General features: G+C 40.1%; 1 protein-coding gene across 1 annotated transcript in view; it reads right to left on the bottom strand.

Annotated features, from left to right (window-relative positions):
• The window catches only part of CAPS2 (calcyphosine 2), an 89,660-nt gene extending 64,191 nt beyond the window's left edge, over positions 1–25,469 (bottom strand). The window contains exons 1-8 of the mRNA XM_063446994.1: positions 25,405–25,469; positions 23,833–23,921; positions 17,744–17,787; positions 15,977–16,022; positions 14,860–14,979; positions 12,601–12,633; positions 12,245–12,430; positions 4,218–4,349 (exon numbers count right to left, since the gene is read on the bottom strand). Coding sequence (XP_063303064.1) covers positions 4,218–4,349; positions 12,245–12,430; positions 12,601–12,633; positions 14,860–14,979; positions 15,977–16,022; positions 17,744–17,787; positions 23,833–23,910 — 639 coding nt within the window. The 5' untranslated portion in view covers positions 23,911–23,921; positions 25,405–25,469. The remainder of the gene's footprint in view (positions 1–4,217; positions 4,350–12,244; positions 12,431–12,600; positions 12,634–14,859; positions 14,980–15,976; positions 16,023–17,743; positions 17,788–23,832; positions 23,922–25,404) is intronic.
• Positions 25,470–25,937: the final 468 nt, after the last annotated feature.

Raw genomic sequence — 25,937 nt, 5'->3', positions numbered from 1 at the left:
GGCTCTAGATCAAGGAGAACCAATGCAGGAAGATGAGTGTTAAAAGATTCACATCATAAGATAAGTCTGGTCTGGTTCATGGTAACCTGAGGTATATGCAAACCAAGGTTAAGTGATGCCTCAAGTAATTGTGAAATATCAGAGGCATCAAAGGGGGGAATGTGATGTAATTCCAGTAAAATACAAGTTTAGCAGGCTAAGATTGCCACAAGGCATATGTATGTATATGTGTTTGTAGTATCAGTTAGTTAATTACACGTAGCTAAGATACTGTTATCACTGTACTGACCAGGTGCAGGAATGTAAGAACTGGAATTACGCGTCCCTCTCCTTTGTATCAGATGAGCCACGTGGTTAGACCGGATGGATGAGTTTAGACTCTATTTATTAAATAGGTTAAGGGTATGTGTGGGTGTAGTTAATTGTGGGAGGAGCTACAGTGCTATATAAGGAATGTACTCTATGTATTCAGTACTCAGACTTTGCTGTATTTTGGTGACGCTAGTCCCTCTGAGTCCCGATCGGTGATCCAATAAAGAATCTCTTCCTTCCTGAAGAAACCTGTGTCCATCTCTCTGTGCTTGGCTTCCGTCAGTTTCTCCGGTATCACTAGGAGAGCTGCTCGCAACATAATATATTCAAATAGCATCGGCTACTGGCCTGGCACGTCATTTTAAAGGAATGCTTTTTCTGGCATGCACTTAAGCAACAGTAATTCAGTTAAGAAGGAGGGCAAGAATTTTAATGTTATCAACTAGTAGTAAATATTATGGCATTGCATTCAAAGTGGTGTTAACCCATTATGGACATTAGGACGAGCCATTACGCACTAACTATATTGGGCTTTACTGCTTTTAGTGCGTAATGACACATCTGAGCAGGGTTAAATGCCTGCTCACACCAGGATATCCAGGTATCAATAGAAACTTGGTGCTCCCCTCTGTTAGCTGGGGTCATTTTTAGAGGCCTCGGACTTTTTGATGAGCCACATGCAGTGCTGGAAGTTGACACAACATGTAGCTCATTCTATAGGCATTTAAATACGTCTAGCTATAACTTGGTGTGAGCAGTGTTAAATCCCTTCTCACACCAGGAGACTCAGGTATCAATGGATACCTAGGGCTTCATTTTGTCAGCTGGGGCAATTTTTGGTGGCCCCATACTTTTTGATGAGCTGAAAGCAGTGCTGAAATACAGCACTGCATACAGCCATTTAACTCCATGGAGAACACAGCAAATGAGTGATCAAGCTCAGCTGCTGTGATTCTCTTACTGGATCTGGTGATTGGGAGACCCCAGAGTCTGAACAGACCCTGGAGGGTCTCCCTCAATGCCCCAATGTCATTTTGATCAGTACTGGGCTCTGTCAGTTGTCCACCACCAATCTCAATGAATTAGGCATATTATATACAATTAAAAAGATAGATAGCTCTCATACTGAAAATAGTCAGTAGATGGCAGCAACATGCCACCCTGTTTCAGCTTAGATTTGTCTTTGCTAATATCAGTATTGATATTAGCAGATGGAAACCTTTGGGATTAGGATTAATTAGGGGACTAAGATTATAGATTAAGAGTAGGTTTAGAATAAATATTGGATTTAGAATTAGGTTTGTATTTAAAATGGTTATCCAAAATAGTGTTTCGCTTCAAAGTGACTGTAATAATAAATCCACAAGTGCTTTCTAGTGCATCCAACATAACATAACATGCTTAATAGAGTACAATGATGTCTTACATAAGTGGAAGATACAGTGATTCTTAAAACCTTAAAAGTGTTTAAAACTTCACAAAAGTGCTAAAATATTGTGCAAATGAACACTTAGCAGAAGTTAGTTTTCATGGGAGTTGCAGTGACCTCAAAGACAAAAAATAAGATAGCACGATAATATGCAGTATGCAATATATCAAAATAAGGTGTTATGGTATATCAAAGAACGTTTCCAAAGTTTTCAATCACGTGTACTAGAGTTTCTATTTTGGCTCTATTGTCACATTTCAGAGTGTTATCTACCTCGGAGATAAGAAATGTAAAGGAGCAATATATAGTGTAGTATTTCAATAAACACTATAATATTAACCCCTTAAGGACCAAACTTCTAGAATAAAAGGGAATCATGACATGTCACACACGTCATGTGTCCTTAAGGGGTTAAAAGGAAATAATAGAACCCCTCACATGTACAGGAGCCAAAAATTCCGTCTCTCTTCAAGCGCTGTGGGTCTCTGAATAAGGGGTACGCCTCCCTAAGAATTCTGGGGGATTTACTCAAAATCGAGTCTGGGCACTCCCAGTATAGGTGAAGAAACCAGCTTCTAGACAGGGTGCGCCAGATAATGAATATATTTATTTAGCATATGAATATTGGGATTAGATTCAGATTAGGGTTCAGATTAGAATATGGATTAGGGCCAGCAAGAATATCTCTCTGCTGAAATCCACATCAGCAGAGGAAATCTTTCTAACACTATTTATAGGGTTTGGATTGAGATTAGGATTGAAGTTATAATGAGGATTAATTAAGGCATGGGTTAGGGCTAAAGTTAGGTTTATTATTAGATTTAGGGTAAAATTTGGGATTAGGATTTGTTTCACAATTAAGATTTGGCAGATTTAGACTGGATTAAGATTAAAATTGTTACTTTAAAGAGGTATACAAATGGGGTATCGTTGTACTCAGGAGATGTTACTAAGTATAGTTAAGATCATTTTATTACAGTAGGACACATGAAATAAAAAATAAAAAAATACAATGCGTATGTAAAAACTGAAAATAAAAATTAATACCAAAAACTTTGAAAAAAAAATAAAAAAATGGCACCTTAAAAAAGCTAAAATTATATCATGTGATAGTCCCCTAGGTGTCCACTTTTGCAAATGGCATGCATTTATGGAGTAATTTAAATATATTTGAGCCACTAAAATGCCTCAAAATGCACCATAAACCTATCTTCAATTTGCCATAAAAAAAAAATGTAAAGCTGCAGTTAGTAGGTTATACATTCAGCTCTATATTTTCACAAAGAACTTGACCAGGTTATAACAAGGGGGTACTCAGGAGGTATAGTTGAGCACAATTTAGCGATTTATATTACAGTAGCACATATCAAGTTTACAAACTATACCACTAAATTGCAATGTGCATGTAAGGAAAAATATAAAATAATACCATAAACTTTGGTGCTAAAATGGCTTTATAATAATGCTCAAAATATACCACATGACATACCCCGGATGTCTACTTTCAAAGATGGTATGCATATGTGAGGTAATTTTAATTGTCAAACTGCTACAATGCCCCAAAATGTGGAATAGGCCAATCAAATTCATCTATCAAAACTCTAACTGTAAAAATTGAAATAGTCAGGTCTCTTATATGGCACTGTAACTTCACAGGATAGTGCCAAAGGCATACATTAGGGGTATTGTTTTATTCAGAAAAGTTTATTGAGCATAATTTGGGGAGTTTGATCACAGTGGCAAATACCAGCCTTGAAAAATGCATTTTAAAAAATGCAAACAAATATATAGTTTTACCACAAACTTTGACATAAACTGGTGAAACAAATGGTAACATGTTAAAGCACAATATACACCATATGAGATACCTTGAAGAATCCAATTTTACAAACAGTATGCCTTTGTGGGTAATTTGAACAATCAAACTGCACTAACACCCCCAAAACAAGCCATAAACCCATCAAATTTGTCTCTTAAATTTGAACTGTAAAAACTGAAATGGTCGAGTCTCTTATAGGACGTAGTAGCTTCCCAGGATAGTGACAAATACATACATTGGGGTATTGTTGCGCTTAGAAGATGTAACCTAACACATTATGGGGTTTTACACATTAAATACGCATTAAAAAATTGCTATATTTGTTAAAAATCTGGAAAAACAGAAAAACACCTTAGGTTTACTCCAATATTTAGCAGAGATTGGCAGTTAAAAGGCTACATAATAAGTATCAAATACCCTTAGGTAAATATCCCGTGGTGTCTACTATATATAAATATATACTTTTGTGTGGCAATTTGCTTTAAATTCACTTTAGTGAATAACCCTTTTAGTGTTCGTACTCTTACAGCATAACAATTGACTCAATAAATGTAATGTGATGTGCAAGGTATCTGGGGCCCCAAATGAACAGTTCCTTTATTACAGTATACTCTTCCAATAATACTATGCTTCTAAGATTAAGTATAGACAACTTACAGCATCCAGTTTCCTCAAGCTGTGCTGTGCGGTGTATGGTTTGCTTGTGTAGCATTGCTGGAGTTGAGCTTTTTCATCCAGAGGTGTTCTCTCAGCAAAACCTTCCTCACTTTTATGGTCCTTTTTCTGAACCTTTTTTTGAACATTAAAGGACATTAAAACATTGTAGCACACAGAATCGGAATATATATAAAATGTCATGAAATGTCCATTTGTAAAAATGGAGCAATCACTAGAAACATCTAATTGGTTTCCATGGTGACTGCCCCACTTTTAAAACGTTGTTCTACAAATTATTTTTATAAATAACTAGCAGAGCATGGAAAAAATAATCTGTTTTAAAGCATGTTTTTTCCCCATTTATCAATGTTTCTCGATAAGCAGAAACAGTACAATTATATGCAAAACTCCAGCTTGGTCATACAAATAAGATATATCCTGTGGGTGTGAAATGACAGTCTGATGAAAAAAATATATATATATCCAACTGCTGTGAACAATAGAATGATAATTTAGGACATTTGTCTCTGCAATGACAAATGCTTTCTTTTGGAAATTATATATTTATAGGAAGATCAAAAGGTCATGTGTCATTATCAACTATAATTATAATGTCATTGCTGTCCAAACAATAAAGGGATTTTATTGCACTCAACATGCCGCATCTGAAGCAGCTTGTTTACATTAGATCATAAAACTTGGAAAATGTTTGCAAATGTATTATTAGCACATCAAGACTGAGAATGTACGACAAAATAATAGGTGAGTCCATTATGATTATTTTTTGGAAGAAATGGGACAATCCTCAAATTGTTTCAATAGGTGCCCCAGGATCTTTTACACAAGCAATGGCAAATGTCTTTAATACTGGTAATTTAGCCATGATTAATGCAGGTATGGCAAATAGTAGATCTCCAGCTGTTAAAAGAACTACAGCTTCCACGATGCCTTGCCATATATAACCCCTTAAGGACACATGACGTGTGTGACACGTCATGATTCCCTTTTATTCCAGAAGTCTGGTCCTTAAGGGGTTAAAGCGGCACTGTCATGCCGAATCCCGTTTTTTTTTTAACCCCCCTCCCGCCTCCACTACATCCAATTGACCCCCTAGTCACCCCCAAATGCCCCTAAGCCCCCCAGATTACCTATTTTTAAATCTGTATTTTCTGCCCTGATCTTTATTCAGGGCGCCGCCATCTTTGTGTGGGTAGGTGAAGTCCCTGTGGGACACGTCATCTGCCCACACTAGACAGACTGTGAGATTCCCGCACATGCCCAGTGAAACACCTGGACATGCGAACGGGAATTTCATCTATTCATTCATTCATCAGACAGACGAATGAATGAATAGAAAAAATCAGATGAACAAACTAACACTGTGTATCAGTGTTCGTTTGTTCGTTCAGTTTATTACAAGGAGGGAGCTACCGGCGTGCAGCTCCCTCCTTGTAATATGTAAAGACAGAAGCGGTGGGGAGCTGTGCTCCCCACCACTTCATAAGCCCCCCAGATCCCCCCTCACTCTATTGGGGTCAATATGACCCCCATAATAGCACAAGGGAGATTAAAATCTCCCCAATGCCCCTACTCGCTATACCGCGAGTAGGGGCATTTCCACTAAACAGTGAGCAGCCTGTGGACAGTGAGCAGACTGTCCTCCCCCCTGGCCCCCCTGGCCCCCACCCCTGCGCGGTGGGTGGGGGCCCTAATAAAACAATAAGGGGGGGGACCTACTGTCCTCCCCCCCCGGCCCCCACCCCTGCGCGGTGGGTGGGGGCCCTAATAAAATAATAAGGGGGGGGCCTACTGTCCTCCCCCCTGGCCCCCACCCCTGCGCGGTGGGTGGGGGCCCTAATAAAATAATAAGGGGGGGGGGACCTACTGTCCTCCCCCCTGGCCCCCACCCCTGAGCGGTGGGTGGGGGCCCTAAATAAAGATAGGGGGGGGGACCTACTGTCCTCCCCCCCTGGCCCCCACCCCTGCGCGGTGGGTGGGGGCCCTAATAAAACAATAGGGGGGGGGACCTACTGTCCTCCCCCCCTGGCCCCCACCCCTGAGCGGTGGGTGGGGGCCCTAAATGACCCCCCCCCATCAAGGTGACTAGGGGTCCCAAGCCCCTAGTCACCCCCCCCACCCCAAAACATTCTAACCCCTACCTACCCCCCTCACCCTAAAAATAGTGAGGGGGGAATAAAATAACTAACCTGTAAAAAAAAATTAAACTTACCATTTGACGTCTTCTTTTTTCTAAATTCTTCTTTCTTCAGCCCCCAAAAAGGCCAAATAAAAATCCATCATACCCGTCGCACTTTAAAAAAAAAAAAAAAAAAAAAACGAGCGCAAAAATTTTTTTATCCATGTTCACCCATGGAGGGCACGCCGCGTACTGAGCTCCGCAGGGCGGGTCAAGGCTTATAAAGCCTTGCCCTGCCCTGCAATTAGGCTTAGAACACACTGATTGGTTGGTTTAAGCCAATCAGAGTGCTCTGTGTCATTTTACACAGAGTGTGAAAATTCAAAAGAACTTTCCCACGCTGTGTAAAATGACAGATCACTGTGATTGGATGGTTTTCAAGCCATCCAATCACAGTGCTCTGTGTCATTTTACAAGCTTGGGAAAGTTCTTTGGAATTTTCCCACGCTTGTAAAATGACACAGAGCACTGTGATTGGATGGCTTGAAATCCATCCAATCACAGTGCTCTGTGTCATTTTACAAGCGTGGGAAAGTTCTTTGGAATTTTCCCACGCTTGTAAAATGACACAGAGCACTGTGATTGGATGGCTTGAAAACCATCCAATCACAGTGATCTGTCATTTTACACAGCGTGGGAAAGTTCTTTTGAATTTTCCCACGCTGTGTAAAATGACACAGAGCACTCTGATTGGCTTAAACCAACCAATCAGTGTGTTCTAAGCCTAATTGCAGGGCGGGGCAAGGCTATATAAGCCTTGACCCGCCCTGCGGAGCTCAGTACGCAGCGTGCCCTCCATGGTTGAACATGGATTAATTTTTTTTGCGCTCGTTTTTTTTTTTTTTTTTTTAAAGTGCGACGGGTATGATGGATTTTTGTTTGGCTTTTTTGGGGGCTGAAGAAAGAAGAATTTAGAAAAAAGAAGACGTCAAATGGTACTTTTATTTTTATTTTTTACAGGTTAGTTATTTTATTCCCCCCTCACTATTTTTAGGGGGAGGGGGGTAGGTAGGGGATAGAATGTTTTGGGTGGGGGGGGGTGACTAGGGGCTTGGGACCCCTAGTCACCTTGATGGGGGGGGGTCATTTAGGGCCCCCACCCACCGCGCAGGGGTGGGGGCCAGGGGGGGAGGACAGTAGGTCCCCCCCCTTATTATTTTATTAGGGCCCCCACCCACAGCGCAGGGGTGGGGGCCAGGGGGGGAGGACAGTAGGTCCCCCCCTTATTATTTTATTAGGGCCCCCACCCACCGCGCAGGGGTGGGGGCCAGGGGGGAGGACAGTAGGTCCCCCCCATATTATTTTATTAGGGCCTCCACCCACCGCGCAGGGGTGGGGGCCAGGGGGGGAGGACAGTAGGTCCCCCCCCTTATTATTTTATTAGGGCCCCCACCCACAGCGCAGGGGTGGGGGCCAGGGGGGGAGGACAGTAGGTCCCCCCCTTATTATTTTATTAGGGCCCCCACCCACTGCGCAGGGGTGGGGGCCAGGGGGGGAGGACAGTAGGTCCCCCCCCTTATTATTTTATTAGGGCCCCCACCCACCGCGCAGGGGTGGGGGCCAGGGGGGGAGGACAGTAGGTCCCCCCCCTTATTATTTTATTAGGGGCCCCTCCCACCACGCAGGGGTGGGGGCCGAGGGGAGGACAGTAGGTGTCCCCCCCCTTTATTGTTTTATTAGGGCCCCCACCCACCGCGCAGGGGTGGGGGCCAGGGGGGGAGGACAGTAGGTCCCCCCCCTTATTATTTTATTAGGGCCCCCACCCACCGCGCAGGGGTGGGGGCCAGGGGGGGAGGACAGTAGGTCCCCCCCCCTTATTATTTTATTAGGGCCCCCTCCCACCACGCAGGGGTGGGGGCCGGGGGGAGGACAGTAGGTGTCCCCCCCCTTTATTGTTTTATTAGGGCCCCCACCCACCGCGCAGGGGTGGGGGCCATGGGGGAGGACAGTAGGTCCCCCCCATCTTTAACCCCCGCGCGGGGGGGGGGGGGGTTATTAGGTGTTTTTTTGTTTGTTTTTTTACAGTGTTTGTTTGTTTTTTTACAGTGAGCAGCCACAGCCACAGGCTGCTCACTGCTTACTAGACATGTCCCTACTCGCGGTATAGCGAGTAGGGGCATATTATTTACTAATACTAAGTAATCTTTACTTAGTATTAGTACATTTGGCTGAAAGACCAATTCAGGTCTTTCAGCCTTTTAGTAGATAGCTCCCTGATACCGTGGGAATTAGGGAGTTATCTACTAAGCGGCTGCAAGATGCAGCCACAGCAATGAATAGAATCGGAGTTTCATTCATTAGAATGAAATTCTGATACGAACAAAGTACCGAATTGCATCCTAACACCAATGGAGAAACTCTTCTCATTCTGTTAGGATGCAATTCGGCAGTTTTGCCGGCGTTCTGTCTAAGTGACAGGACTTTCGGCAATACTGACAGAAAGTATTGTGGGAACAGGGAGGAAAGCTAGGGATCATGGGAAAATTGCTCTGACCAGCGGAAATGAAGCACACTTTGCTCCTCCGCTGGTCAGAGCTGGTCAAGCGGAGGAATCCTCCATAAGGCAAAGAGTCCCTACTTTGTCTTATAATTTTAACGAAAACTAAAGAAGAATGGAAGAAAAGAAGAACAGATCCCGAGAGAGGGGGAGAAGAGGAAGAGATTGAGGAAAGGTAAGTTTGGCATGACAGTGCCGCTTTAAGAGACACAGTAAGCAACAAATCCACTACAGCTCAGTGTAATAGTTATGTTGCCAATAGTGACATCTCCTGCTTCTTTGTGAAATGGTTTAGTAACAGTTTGTTAAAAACAGTACTCACTCTGGGACCCAGAGACCACTCCCTCTTTTGCCACTTTTAAAAGGCAGAATTTACTCTTCCAAATTATCATAGTAAATAACAAATTGGCCTGTGGATTTGCGTTGAAGATAGGATTTGAGAGCTAATCCATAATTGATGTAACATACCTCTTATAGTACAGTAAAAACATATGGGAACTTCCCATACTGAAGAAGACTGCAGATGGGAGTCGAAACGCGTTTTTTTTTTTAGATTGTTAACACTGGATGGGACTCTTTTTATGTAGTATTAATTTACGTTTGGTCTCTTATTTTATTGTATATTTTGTGCAATAAAGTTTTTTGTAAACATTTCAACTCCTTAGTCCTGCATTGGATACTACACCTGAATCCAGTGGCGTACATACCAGGGTCGCAGGGGTCGCGGCTGCGACCGGGTCCGGCCCACCAGGGGGCCCGGCCGCCCCTGCGACCCGGTATGTACCCACAGGGCCAGCCTCTTCTGCTGGGGGGCCCAGGAGCCGGCCACCTCCGTGCCCCCCGAGGCTGGCCCTGCTGTCACCCGGCTGGCGGGCGCGCAAGGGAGCACTGTCCCCTGAGTGCTCCCTCTTCAGCTCTCTCGCGCACCGCACTGAAACCGGAGCCGGAAGATGACGTCATCTTCCAGCTCCGGTATCAGTACGCGACGTGCGAGGGAGCTGAAGAGGGAGCACCCAGGGGACAGTGCTCCCTCGCGCGCCCGCCAGCCGGGTGACAGCAGGGCCAGCAACACCACTGGACCCCAAGGAATCCCCCCAGCTCTCCCACAGGTAAGGAGGCTGGGGGGATTAAATTTAAAAAAAAACAGAAAAAACGTGTGTGTGTGTTTAGTGAGTGTGTTAGTGAGTGTGTGTGAGTGTGTGTTAGTGAGTGTGTTAGTGTTAGCGAGTGTGTTAGTGAGTGTGTGTGTGTTAGTGTTAGTGAGTGTGTTAGTGAGAGTGGTAGTGAGTGAGTGTGTTAGTGAGAGTGTTAGTGAGTGTGTTAATGTGAGTGTGTTAGTGAGTGTGTTAGTGTTAGTGAGTGTGTTAGTGTTAGTGAGTGTGTTAGTGAGAGTGTGAGTGAGTGTGTTAATGTGAGTGTGTTAGTGTTAGTGAGTGTGTTAGTGAGTGTGTTAGTGTTAGTGAGTGTGTTAATGTGAGTGTGTTAGTGAGTGTGTGAGTGTTAGTGAGTGAGTGAGTGTGTGTGTTAGTGAGTGTGTTAATGTGAGTGTGTAAGTGTTAGTGAGTGTGTTAGTGTTAGTGAGTGTGTTAGTGTTAGTTTGTGTTAGTGTGTGTGTGTTAGTGAGAGAGTGTGTTAGTGAGTGTGTTAGTGTTAGTGTGAGTGTGTTAGTGTGAGTGTGTTAGTGTGAGTGTGTTAGTGTGTTAGTGTGTGTGTTAGTGTGAGTGATTGTGTTAGTGAGTGTGTTAGTGTGAGTGATTGTGTTAGTGATTGTGTTAGTGAGTGTGTTAGTGAGTGTGTTAGTGTTAGTGAGTGTGTTAGTGTGTGTTAGTGTTAGTTTGTGTGTGTGTTAGTGAGTGAGTGTGAGTGAGTGTGTGTTAGTGAGTGTGTGTTAGTGAGTGTGTGTTAGTGTGAGTGATTGTGTTAGTGAGTGTGTTAGTTTTAGAGTGTGTTAGTGTTAGTGTGTGTGTCTGTTACTGAGTATGTTTGTGTGCGTCTGTCACTGAGTGTGTGTCTGTCAGTAAATGTGTGCGTCTGTTCATGAGAGTGTGTGTGTGTGTGTGTCTAAAGCACTTACCTTTCTCCAGCGCCGGGCTCCCTTGGCGCTGGGGATCTCTCCGTCCCGATCCTCCTCTCAGCTCCGAATGCACATGCGTGGCAAGAGCCACGCGCGCATTCAAACCGCCCATATAGAAAGCATTACTCAATGCTTTCCTATGGACGTTCAGCGTCTTCTCACTGTGATTTTCACAGTGAGAATCGCAGAAAATCCTCTAGTGGCTGTCAATGAGACAGCCACTAGAGATGGATTAACCCTCAGTGAAACATAGCAGTTTCTCTGAAACTGCTATGTTTTCAGCTGCAGGGTTAAAACTAGAGAGACCTGGCACCCAGACCACTTCATTGAGCTGATTTGATCTGGGTGTCTGTAGTGGTCCTTTAACCCCTTAAGGACCAAACTTCTAGAATAAAAGGGAATCATGACATGTCACACATGTCATGTGTCCTTAAGGGGCGACCAGGTGCCCGCCCGCCATGTGTTGCGGCCCCAGCCCGCGCAGAGTAAGCGCGGGGGGGGGGGGGCCACAGATCAGTTTTTGCACCGGGGCCCCATGGGTTGTGTGTACGCCACTGCCTGAATCGGTTATTATTCGCAGCCTGTATAGCCACTTTGGAGCTCATATTATAGAACCTGGGATGGCTCTAAATATGTGTATTTGTTGTTTTATCTCTCTTATATTGTGTATACACATCATGATACCAACATGTAGCTAGATTTTGTGTGTTTACTAGCGTGTAACACTTGTTTTTATTGTAATTATTTGATTTTATGGTGAAAGGGGATACATCTTGTGTTACACCTTTTATATCCTCCTGTATACAAGAAACACCAATACACCTCCTGTTTCTTTTTGTCCGAGTACAGAGAATTAATTTGGCAGTGATAAATTGATGTTTGAGGCAGAGACTAAGATAATGTGAAAACACACAAAACACAGGTAAAATAGAGATACAAAACAGAAATAGGCAGATACGGGAAATATTTAGGGAGACCCATAATAAGGAGAAAGACAAGCAGACACATAGATGGGAAGAAACATAAAGAATCAGAGATAAGATGGTGAAAAGAAAACGGAAATATTTATATATATATATATATATATCAGTATACATATTTACCCCAAAACTCATATAGTGATCAGAGATTCAAGCCCTCCATAACATGTGAGATTCAAACTCCTTATCTAAATAGAATTCTTTGACCGTGTTCTAAATTACACTGGATTCAGGAATTGAACAGTTACAGCAAAAGATGAATTAGGTATTTCAGAATACCTCCTGTCTATTGATATGATGTCTGGCAGATCTCTGTGTTTCTGGTTTATTCCTTTCTGCAGATCTCATTGTGTTCTGCTTATAATTCTGCTTCATCTCCTCCTCATACTGCTGGTACTTTAATTTGAATTTGTCAGATGGGGGTGGAAGATTCTCAGGAATAGTTTTCATAACACCTAAACGTAGCTGGAAAATAAAATTATATATATATATATTTTTTTCTTTGAAGCAGGTTATATATCAGAACTAGTACTATAAAACATACATTACTTAACTCTTGACAAGAAAGGGTTAAGAACATGCTTGTAGGCGGAAAATTTTAATATTATTTTGGACTGGAATTTTCGTTTACTTACCTCAGCTCTGACTGGATTAGGTTTTTGCACTGCCTGAACAAGAAAAACGGAATAAACTGGTCAGATCAGAACCGTCTGGAATTCGGTAAATGTAAGTTAAAAGAGCACTGTGAGCACCATCACCAACAGAACCCTCTGTAATGGTTATGGAGCCAGGAGTCCCTTGGTGCCATCCCATTTTGAAATGGCTTGACATTTATATGGTAGTAATACAATTTGCTAAGGACCTCTTGTCGAAATAAACAGATATTCACAAAAACATTTTTTTGCAAGTTTTAACCGATCACTGCTATCTCGGCATTGTAGGATACAGCGTTTGTTAAATAGTTATTTTGCATCATTCTGGATAGGCCTCAGTGTGAAACTTGCACAATGTATTATTTGTATTAGATTAAGGAACACTATAGGGTCAGGAACACAAATGTGTGCAGCACTGACCCAGGAATCACATCTAGTGGCCGTATGAGAAGTGGCCACTAGAGGTGTTCCTAGGATGTAATGTAAAGACTATCTTTTCTCTGAAAAGGCAGTGTTTACAGAAAAAAAGCATGCAGTGACATTAAGCTGTAGTTGTTCTGGTGACTATGGTGTCCCTTTAAATAATAATTTAAACTTTAAACTTGATCACTCTAGAACATGATTCTCTTTTACAAAAAAAAAAAAAAACAGTTTCATGCTATGAGGGTTGCCACTTGGCTAGTATTTTACTGGCACAGTTGGTACCTGAGGCTGTCTCTGTATTGCAAAAATACCAGCCAGTATTTCAAAAATTCCAGCCGGTATTGCAAAAATACCAGTAATGCAAAGGCCAGTGTTATTCTCTGACTAGTTTATGGGACAGTGGTGGCCAGAATATCCATCTCCATTATACATAGCAGGTACACACATTACTATATACACACACAATGACAAATACGGGCCCCCCACACACACACACACTCACAATATACACACACTCTCAGACACACACTGATATACAAAGTTAGGCAAAGTATACACAAAATTACACATTGTTTTACACACACACCCAGCCACAGTATACACACCCTCAATTAGTAAACACACAATGACACTATTACACTCATACCAGGGCCAGATTAAGAGCCAATTGGGCCTGGTGCTGACAATTATGATGAATCTAATTACAGAATCTTATTAACAGAAAACACTAAAACAGTTATACCTACCAAATGTCATGTATCTGGCGGAGGTGGTCCTGGAGGGAAACTCACGGGATATAGCTATAAGAAAACACATACCCTATGCAAATCTCCCACTTTCATCTTTGATGTAAATCCATACCCCCTAACAGCAGTGTCCGGTGAAGCAGGATATAGGTGGGCAGGGTAAAAGGGTGGGCCACTGACTCATCATATAACCAGAACCGCCCAAAGGGGCGAACATGCCAAAAAAGGAGCAGGTTTGCCCAAAGAACTGGAAGGCCAGCCTGGTGTGAATGCTTGTCAGGCTACTTACCAATCATGCAGGCTGGCAAGACAGCACCCTGAGCTTGGCATAAATGCATCTAATGATGAGCTTGCTCCAGGCTTTCTAAGGAATGTCCCATAGCACTACCATTGTCCACTCCTTTTCTTATAGTTTCTTACTGTTATACACTCTGGTAGTGAGTATAGATGAAAGGGAACATGCCACAGTTTTAGAGAGATTGAAGCAGCAAGAGCATCTGCATAGTGCGCAGTCAGCTTTACCTTATCTAAATTTCATGCATGCGCTCTAACCCTGCTAGAGGAGTGGGAAAGGAGGAAGGGAGAGAGGGACGAGGAATGGCGGGGAGAAAAAATATTAAATAGGGAAGAGAGGTAAACTCTGGATTTGCACTGTTTCAAGCTGAAACACCGCACATTCAGACTCCTATCACCATGACCACTTCAAAAAGCAGAAGCGATAATGGTAATTGGAGTAACCCCTTAATGTACCGTAAGTAGAAGATATAACTACTTTCTATACTAAACTGAGAAAACCTAAAAAATATATCAATATAGAAATAAATATAGAAATATTAAAATATTTTTCACAATATTGAATCATTTGAAAAATGTATAAAAAAAATATAAAATCGAGGACCAAGTCTAGTTATTGAGTCAAGTAATGTTTCTTTAATAACACTGGTGAGATTTTCAAGCATCAAGCATTGAAAGTGGAGTTAAAAGTGGAAAACTCACAAAGCAAACCAACTGAATCAGCAGAAACATTTAGTTTGTAGTTTAGCAGACCATTCATCTCCTTTGGAGCATTTACCTGTGGTTTCTGGAAATGCTGTGCATAGGGAGTATGGAGGGGTGACCCCCAGCTAACAGTTGAAGATGAATCTGGAGGGCCGAGCCTAGGGTATCCTTTACTTAGAGGATTGTAGGTTTCCTGAAACGAACATTGAAGATAATTAATGTAATGTAACACTGATGAATTCTAAAGCAACAAACATAAAACTCAGTCAGATAGGGATTATAAACCTGGATATCTTTGCAAATGTAATGATATAAATATACCTTACACAATTTTCTTTTTATTTATATATTTCCTAGCAAACATGTAGGGTATAATATAACTAAAAACAACGTAATCCATGCTCTATAACAGTTACTATGTGTTGGTACCTGTAACAGTCTACGAGCCACAGAAGTAGGAAGTTGTTAGCGACCAGGAGTCCACACAAAGAGATACTCGAAGTACCTAAACAACATTTTGGTGTATAAATCATGCCCCTGCAGTCTCACTGCATAGTTCTCTGCCGTTTAGGAGTTAAATCCCTTTTGTTTCTGTTTATGCAGCCCTAACCACACCTCCCTTGGTAGTGTTTGATAAAGTCTACATGAAAGAATGGTTTAATTTCCAAACAAACCTTAAAGCACAGTGTGTTTACTTTACAAGTTCTTATCTCCTGATCCATTCTGCTCTGTTAATTGAACTTTAATCACACATGTGAGGCTCCTGCAGACTCTTAAAAAAGCAGGAGATAAGAAATTCTAAAATAAACACACTGTGCAATAAAGGAAGTTTAAAAGCTAGATATCTTTTTACAGGAAGTGTGTATGGAGGCTGTGTAAGGGCAGCATAAACAAATGTATTTACCTCCTAAATGGCAGATAACTGCTTTGGTGCTTAGAGTGTCCTTATAAATAGAGGTCCAGACCATGATTTCAACCCCAATGAGTCCAATCAATCCACAAATCATCAAATGCTGACCTTAATCATAATTAGGTTCAATATATGAAGATGTTATTGTTTTTGTGCACCTTTTGATAAAAACATTTCCAGGTAATATTGCACAGTATTACCTGCATTCTGTATACATTGGGACTACGAAACACAGAGTATAAGTTTATAATAAAATATATACATAAAATACTGTTGGTACCTCGTCATCTGAATCTCCGAGCTTCCCAAGGTCAAGGTAGGGCACTCTGCAAAGTAAACATTGTTCTCATGACAATTTAATTTAAAAAGAAATAAAAACAAATACTGAAAGACAGTTTACTGTGAAGAATAGCATAACTTGTTCTTGGCAAATATGTGATTCAATCATCTAAGTTTTTAAAACAATTAACTGTTTCCATTTGTTTTATTTTTATTTTAAAACCCATTGAAAACATAAGTATACACATATAAAAACAATAGTGAATATTTTTAGTATTTGGGGAATACAACAGATCATCAAGCCCAATGTTAAAACAGTAACTAGTAGAGATGTTGTTTGCTTTATCCTTGCCTGCCTTTCTCCAAGTCCGCTATTGATCCATGTGCTGAGCCAGGCCTGCCTCAAACTATAAAACTGTTTAACCTTTACCTGTCCAAAACACCCTAAATAGTCTGTGATCCAGCCTGTATGGCTACATCATTGCCTTCTCTCACATTGCAAACTTCAGTGTTCCAAGTGCAGTAATCTCAAGTGTGCCAAGCATCTCGAGTCAAGTTATCGATTTTGTGATTATTCTCATCTAGTTAGTTGGCAGCATTCCAGTCAAGTTCAGCATTGTTGTATTGTCAAACAGGAACTATTTTAAGTTTACAGCTATGGCACAGCAGAGCTGGCAGTCAAGAAAATAACTAGTGTACCACTCTTAGGCTAATAAGATATATTAAAACGCCTGTTGGTTGGGTAAAGAAAAGAGAAAGCAGTGAGAGAGGGGGAGAGAGAGAGAGAGAGAGGAAGGGAACTGAAAAGAATGAATACAAATAACAATAATGTTCCAGAATCCCACATTTATTCCAAATGTGTAAAAGTGTCTTGAAATTGTAAAGGTGTTACCCTATGCAAGTAATTAATGGGGCTGTTCCCTTCCAATGCTTTAGAGTGCCCTGTAATAGCTGGGAAGGGAGTAAAAACCTTGGCTGCATTTTAAGTAGTGTGGGAGGAGAGGTGATTATAGGGGTTTCAGGAAGCTGGGGGGGGTGCAGTGTTCATCTGCAAAACGATTTTAGTAGAACTCTACAGATAAGTTACTATATTTATTAAAACATTAATCTCATGAGAAATCGTGCCCATTTTTTCCTGCATCAATAACAAAGGTCCGATTCTGTATTTTTATTAATTATTTTTTTCAACCGAGCAACAAAACTATTTAACGAGAAAGAACAAACTGGTAGAAATGGAAGGGCCTAAAATGGCTAACATTGGTACTGCTGGTGTTTATGAATTATTTTCCTTTAATGCTCAGCTAGTCTTAATGCTAACTGAGCATCATGGGAAATCTAGTTCAGACACATAACTGGCTTACAGCATGCATGGTGCATGGATTAACTACTAAAGGAGTCTTGTTTTCAGCCACAGAAATGTTTAATATGGTTTCAAGCACTGAAACAGCTTTCTTCTTTATTAGTACAGACCTACACAGTAACACTGTTTCAGAGTTGCACAGATGACGATGTTCTGTTTTCTGTCACTAGACTGTGGGATATTACTGCATTGGCAGATGATGAGTATTTTATTGTTTGCCATACACCGTGTTACAATAAAACAGAGACAAACAAAAATTGACTTCAGACACCAAAGAACCATGCTGTCACACATTGCAGGCGTTCAGTCGGAAAAAATATTTTTAGTGGCGTAATTTTGACATGAAAAAGAAAGATTTACAGTTTAATAAACATTGGTATTTTTAATATTATGATATAAAGCACTTACTCATCTGGCCGTGGTTCAGCAGATCGTGACTGCTGTCGCCATCCCTGAAGTGTAAAAATAAAAGAAAAAAACACACAAAAACTCAATAATAATATAAAAGCCCCAAATCATAATGACTTAGAAAGCAACTTATAGGTATTGTATAATAGCATTATAAATGAGAACAGTGCTTTGTGTTCCCACTGTTACATAATAATAATATTTTGGTAGAATGCTGCGCTGAGTGGATGTCATAGACAAATGTAGTAGTCAGCAAAGTAGACAGTAGTTGTAGCAGAACTATAAAACTATAGATTCAGTTACAATTCCTCCGTTTCACACCTCCTAACTGTCCACAATAAAGACAACCTTATCCTGCCCCCCCCCCCCCCCCTCCCAAAGATAAAAATAAATCAAATGGCGGTAGGGTCTCCTTTTGTACATTTTGTGTTAAATATCATGTCACTAAAAATAAATATGGTATTCAAAAATAGTTTAATACATACTTAAATCATTATGGAAATTGTTAGTAGGTCCAATAATCTCTAACAAGACACGATGTTCATAATTAAAGGGACAGTCCAGGTTGGAGATATCTATGTCTTTTTATTAGGATATCATATAGGCAATACATTGAAACATGCCCATATAAGATTTTGTGTTTGCTGCTTTTCTTTACCCTGCAGTGCGCTGTAATGGCTATGGTGCCAGGAGTGCTGGGTATCCCTCAATTCTAAGTAGTCAATGGCTTGACGTCTTTCTGGGGTCTGCAAGGCACTGCTCTTACCCTCCACTTTCTTAGCCAAGGAGCCGTACGTTTTTCCGTAGGAACTTAGATTCTGTTAGCTCTCCTGAACTAAGCATGGCTAGCTCATTAGCGGATAGTATCACATGACCACTTTCAGGCTATGAGCTAAGCTCTGCTTTGTGGAGCTTAGCTCAGACAGAGCGCTTCGGCCTCTGAGATATTGGAGGGACCACAGTAAAATAATCAAACCATTTTAAAAACAGTTTTGACTACTTACAGGGGGATGTTCCAAAGGACTCCTGGCACCATAACCACTACAGCTCACTTGGAGCATTCTTTTAATCTGTGTAATAAGCTATATCCTTTGAATGTTTCTGTTTATCTTCTTTACGTGCAGTGCTTGCTCTGGCTTTGTCTGGCCTGTAGTAGATTATGATGTCATTTAAAGTTTTAATATAAATTTAAAGAAAATGGAGTGTAGTCTGTGGTGTGAGCATCAGGTTAGCTATAAATGAAGGCGGGGCAACAGCATTCCGCATCAGAAACAACAACTAAAGTGCGTAGAGGGATGCGGTTAGGTTAACAGAAGTTAAAAGATGATTTTCAATGTTTTATCAAACGGTATAAATTCCAGATAAATGACAGTTCTCCTCTAATGAAGTTATTTGTGCAAAGTAATTAAATCTGGAAATGCTTCATTCTGTTTTTATGAAAGAATGGAGCCATGACACTGCCCTGTAAAAGTGTTTCTATAGCCATTTAGGATAGCAGCGATAGAGATGATGACATCACATACGGTTGCATTATTTGGGGGAGATCAAGATAAAAAAAAAAAGCTTAGCAACATAACATTTTATTGAAAAGTAAAGTTAATTCAAAATCAATAGTTAAAAAAAATTAATATAATCTACAAAGTGTACAAAATGTGTGGATGCATATTGTTCCTTTGATTCTGATTCATAATCAATTAATTAATAATCAATTTAAATTTCCTATTCATTTATCATTTTCTATCAAACCATTTTGGAGCTCTTTGATGAAATCTGCTGACACATAAATTCTGTCCCCTCTGCAGACACTCAGGTAATGCAGAAGATTCACTTGCACTGTATTTGTGGAAAGCCTTCCAACCATGGACAGCAATGAAAGATTTGGAGCTGGGAGCCTAATACCTCCCTGGATAGCACTGTTTTTTGTCAAGCCATTCCAAAATGGCTTGACAAAAATGTGGAGAATGCATGCACAGACTCGTTGCATCAACACTAAAATTCGCAATAGTGGTTATTGTACTAAGAGTGCACCAGCACTGGATTAAGAGCCCATTGGGCCTGGTGCTGGCAAATATGATGGGTAAAATTACAGAATCTCATTGACAGAAAACACTAAAATAGCCATAAGAGTAATAATGTTTTTGATGGAGGAAACTCACAGGATGCATTTATAAGAAACATATACCCTATGTCAGTGGTAGGCAACCTTCAGCACTCCAGATGTTGTGGACTACATCACCCATGACGTTTTGCTAGCATTATGACTGTAAGAGCATTATGAGAAATGTATTCCACAACATGTGGAGTGGCGAAGGGCATATGCTAATTTCCTGCTTTCATTTCTCAACAAAATTCATAGACCCCCAAAATTGGCATTCTGTGAAGCGGGATGCCAGTGGGCAGGGAAAAGGGAGGTGGGCCAGTAATGTGAATCACGTCACTGGCACTGCCCGAGGGGGCAGCCCCTCCCGGAAAGTGGGCAGGTCTGCTCTATAAATTGGAAGTTCAGCCTACCGTGAATGTATACACAGCGCTGTTTCAGCACCCTAAACTTGGCATGAACATGTCTAACAGTTCCCTGGTTTCCCTCAGCACTCACTTGTCCACTCCTCGCCTTCCCTACTTGTTAGCAAGAGGCTCCTGGTATGCAGCCTGGGACAGAGAATAAGGTGAATGTAATGAGTGTAGAATTAAGAGGTCATGCCATAGTGAATGTAAAACAGAATGTATTAATGTATTTGTTTCTTCTCAATTGTTACATCAAAGACTTTCCTTCAAAGAAAAAGAGAAGAAAATCCCAACAGTACCCCATCGGGCAATAATGATCAATTCCAGGGTACAATGTAACATCTATACAATTGTTATTCATTTTTGAAATACAAAAAGTAAACACAAACACACATACACCAAACAAAATGTAATGCATTTGTTTCTTTTACATCAATAGGCCTATTCAACAGGCATGGTCCTGGAGCTTGAGCTCCATTAGCCCCTATGTTAATAAGGCTCTAAAGAGTTTAACTGCCTAATTAACTGTACATATAAAATCTGCAAAACCACACAAACCTATTTTAGTATTTAAGAAAAATAATTGTATTTTATTGACTCTTAGGAAGTAGTATAACAAAGTAATAAAATACATAAATACATTTCACATGAATGTAGGCAGTACACTAGTCAGGGTTCAAAATTTCAAATCCTACGCTACTAGACAGATCTAAAAGTTATTTGCCACTGCAAGCCTGGAGGGTCCATGGCCCACTAATCAGGGTGGTATATTTACTTGTAAGTGCTAGTGGAGCATGCAGATTTTGAGCCCTGCATAAGATACAAACATTACGTAGGAGGGTCATGATTCAACAACAGAGCAACAAATTCCATCTATACGTACTAGCAAGTGTATAGATTGGGAGAAATACCAATTTAAAAATAGGCATTTCTAACACCTGTCAATCTATTCTTTGGCATAGACTCCATGCTGTAAAATTGATTGAGAAAGGACAGCAATATAGACCACCAACATCTGCTATCCATGCATAGAAACCACAGTGCAAGTGCTGTAGTTGTTTTGGTAACTGCCAAGCCAGCAATCCCAGCGTCACTCCATTCAGACGTAGGCATGCTGGCAATGAAGTCAGAGTCATGGAGCATCTTCAAGCAGGGCAAACCAGAAACGACTACGGGAGGAGCAAGGGAGGACCGGAGGTGGGACAATATGGCACGGAAGCGGAGGGTAGAGTAACTGTGTGAAAGGCTTGGTTTAAATTATTAACAATGTTTAAAAAAAAAATGACTTGGCATTCTAATGTTTTTCTCTTACTCCTTGGTTTAGTGTACATATTGCAGTGACATCTACTAAATACCTGTACATTTATTCCAGCTTTCACAAATTAGGTTAATTAGATAAAAAGGTTCTTCTGTAGAAAGCAAAGTAAAGGGAATTGTTTCCTGGCCATAAAAATTGTATATTCTTGCATGTATGGAAGGCTCAAAATCATAAAACTTTTAATATATAATGTAACAGTAAAAAAGACATAATTTTAGCTCAATATATAAAAGTTGTAAACAACAGATTTATTACTAAATACTTATAGTTAAAACAAGTATTTATATATATATATATATATATATACACATATACATATATATATATATATATATATATATACATACATACACACACACAATGCTTGTGCCACACAACACAGATCCACCAGTGAAAAGGAACAGACACAGAAGGGATAAAAAATGATAAAAAATAATAAAATTACCCTTTGCTTCCTTCAATGTAGATAAACATAAGATTCCTCTAAATCTTCTTAAAATATATATACACAAGAATGTCTACAACAAGAAAAGACTAGAATAGTGTAATAAAGTCAAGTGAGTACTTAGAGGGTATTCAATGTTGCACTCACAGAAAAATTAATGGTAAAAGGCCTTAAGCTCATTTAAATATGGTATTTCTTCTCATGATGAATACAGACGGATAATTGTGCCCCTGAGGAAGTCCATGCATATGGAAGAAACGCGTAGGGCTTAATACTGTATAATATATCAATTGATTCTATATTTTATATTTAATTTTTTGTTTTTTATTAAAGGACCATTATAGTCCCAGGAAAACAAACTCGTTTTCCTGGCACTATAGTGCCCTGAGGGTGCCCACACCCTCAGGGTCCCACTCCCGTGGCGCTGAAGGGGGAGGAAGGGGTAAATCCCTTACCTCTTTTCCAGCGCCAGGCTCCCTCAGGCGCTGGGACTCTCCTCCCTCTTCTTCCGTCATCGGCTGAATGCGAATGCGCGCAAGAGCCACGCGTGCATTCAGCCAGTCTCATAGGAAAGCATTCCCAATGCTTTCCTATGGACGCTGGCGTCTTCTCACTGTGAAAATCACAGTGAGAAGCGCCTCTAGCGGCTGTCAATGAGACAGCCACTAGAGGCTGGATTAACCCATATGTAAACATAGCAGTTTCTCTGAAACTGCTATGTTTACAGCAGAAAGGGTTAACCCTAGATGGACCAGGCACCCAGACCACTTCATTAAGCTGAAGTGGTCTGGGTGCCTATAGTGGTCCTTTAAGTATTTTTAAGTACTTGTATAGATCGCCTGTTTTATTTGTATGCTGTTGTTCCTGACCTTCTGACCTTGTCCTGGAGGACCTTGTCCTGGAGGAGGATTCAGTGGTTATGGTGATATGCCTATTCTTTTATCTAGCTTGTAAGTAGATTCAATAAATTGTTAATTTTCGATATAAGAAGATCTACTCTATGTGTCCATTCTTCTCTCTCCCTATGTATACTTTTGACTTGGAGTAAGAAAAAGAGAGAAGAAATACCATGTTTGAAGGAGCTTAAGGCCTTTTACCATTCATTTTTCTGTGAGTTCCACATTGAATAGCCTCTAAATACTCTCTTGACTTTAGTACACTATTCTAGTCTTTTCTTGTTGTAGATATTCTTGTGTATATTTATTAATAACAAGACTGTTATTAATAACAGACAAAATACACTATTAGTGTGTATTTGAAAACAACAGTTACAATATTACTATAGATAGGGTTTATTTGATCTAAATCTGTCACCTCAGAAATAATGGCACATATTTAGATGTGTTTATTTTTTAACAGGCAAATGTATCCTTTGCAAAATTGTCACTGAAACAAATTAACATTCAACACAAATCAATTAATTCCCATAATGAGCGCACAGGCATAAAGGCATCATAAAAAAGATGATGGATAATTCATCCATTCGTGGGTGGGTCCAAAACACCAACAACAATTTTGTATTTATTTTTTTAAATATACAACCTTCCAAAAGCTTTTTTATTTTGGCCCATAAAAAAATATTTAGGAAAATAGGAGTGGAGTAGTGAGTTCTCATGCCTACATTGTTTATGGTGGACTTTGGAAGGCATGATGAACTCAAAACTCATTGTGGTCATGTCCCATACTCCACAGTGCTAGCCTCCGACAATTATTACAAAGTAAAATGACAAACTCTCACATTTTATATATAAATGAAAAACTTTGGGACAGCTAAGGGATGAATTGACTTAAATCTGAATCTCAAAGCATGTGATGCTTTACCTTAGTAGCAGGATTACTAGATGATTGCTGTGTTTGACCTCTTGGAGTCGCAGCTATTCCTTTTATTTGTAAATTCATAATAGAATTTTCTAAAAATAAATAGATAAATAAATACAAATGTTTATTTTAAGTGAAAAGCAACATTTTTAGAAAGATTTGTGGGTTGGTCATTTAGAAGACTCAACTCTAATTAAAAGCAACTGATCCCGGAACTGTTGTAAAACTGACGTGCACAATTCATTCATGTGACAAATGCACAAAGTCTTGTAGGTCTTAATAAAAGTCTGACACTATCAACCTACCTTGGCCAAAACATTTAAAAAAACATTACTTTTCTAGTATTCTTTCCCTTTAACTAAACTGTAAAAATGTCTGCAGAATTGGTTATAATAGTGATGGTTTCTATAACATAAGGAGTATGTAAGTATAAATACAGTTGATACAGTATTACCAGAGAATCTGTTCAAGTGTGATTTATCAAATTCAAAGTCAATAGACTTCATTTTTATTAAATGCAGCAAGGAGGCATGTTATATGCATGTAAAAACAATTGTGAACACAGCACTGAAGATTCATCTATGAAATATATCCAGTGAGGTTCTGTGGCATGATATCTTCAACATTAGTAAATTACTGCATGGATAAAAAATGACTACAGTACAGTGTACACACTGGCTTGGTATTGGTGGTGACAAGGTAGTGGTACACTTTATGCCGAAATAGTTATATTGGAAAATCTCTCTAACAAAGTACTATTTTCCACCTATTTTAACCAAAAAAACAAAAACAAAACAAAAAACAACAAAGTGCATCATTGAAAACTTGTGTTTACATCACACATCATCATAGTCCACACCTGAACAATGCATGCAACATTTAAAATCTCCGGACGATTTGGTCAGGAATTAAACCTATAATTTAGACAGGTTCCATTACATTTGACTTGCCTGTTGTTTTACATATAGGGAAAGGTGCAACTATTATTTTTTTTTAAAAAAAGTTCTATGTTATTCGATAGTGGTCTCCAACACTATGTAGCATTCATCCGTGACATAAACTGTCCCTTATTTAGTCAAAGTACAAACTTGAATAAAAAAAATACATCTACTATACTGTTCAACAGTGTATGGGGTGTGGCAAGGTGAGGGACTGTTCTATGAAATTTTAGGTGACAATTTATGTAACAAAATGTAATTCAGTACCAGAACAATGTATCTTTTTATACACAGACTGAGTTCACTCAGACAAACAAACCAATAACAGAAAGTTCCTACAAAATAGGGACATTTGGATAGAAGAGAGGGGCAGAGAGATTTGGATCCCAATATGAGGACTGTCCCTCCTGAGCAGGGACGCTTGGGAGGTATTTATTTAATAGTAGATTTTGTAATCCTAATTAAAAGTTTTACTCGCCAGCTTCCACACATTAAAGGCAGCCCTCCCCCTGATAGTGTACACTCTTTCCATATGCTGTGTACAATAAATGACAAGGCCATGAGCCTCAGCAAACGAAGGCTGGCTGGGGACGTTCAGCAATAGGGGAAGAATGGGCGATAATGTTTAGTAACTCACTCGATAAGGTGATCCAAGACGCAGGTGGGTAGTGGAGAATACTAGTTACCAGTTATCCATAAAGGTTGCGGTGATAGTTACCATGGAAACCCAACCTGCGACGGGTGGGAGTGTTTGCATTCCACGCTGAAACGCACAATCCCGCGATCTGATTGGTTGGAAATTCTGTGAGTCCATCACTGTGCGACGATGTTTTTTTGGTTGGGTTTTTTTTTTTTAAAGGCTTTTTTTGTCTATTTCTGCCGTGAGCTTGTAATGAGATAATTGCTTTGTGCTTTTACTAAGTCACCTGGGACTTTTCTGTGGTTTATTTATTTTTCTAATATCAAACAAGTTTCCTATGTCAATATTGTCAGTAATGATCCACAAAGGCATCAAGACAAGGAGATAATAAATCTCCAGTCTCTTCTAGGATGGGTTAATGTTTCCAGTTAATCACTATTTAAAAAAAAAAAAAAAAAAGCAGAGACTTGTAGGGATCTGATACCCAAATTGCTCAATTTAAACAACACCAGCTGATTGGGAAAGAATTC

Source organism: Pelobates fuscus, chromosome 3 (assembly GCF_036172605.1).
Source record: "Pelobates fuscus isolate aPelFus1 chromosome 3, aPelFus1.pri, whole genome shotgun sequence".
Classification (NCBI taxonomy): domain Eukaryota; kingdom Metazoa; phylum Chordata; class Amphibia; order Anura; family Pelobatidae; genus Pelobates; species Pelobates fuscus.
The sequence above is the reverse complement of the archived record's forward strand: the minus strand, read 5'-3'. Positions and strand labels throughout refer to the sequence as shown.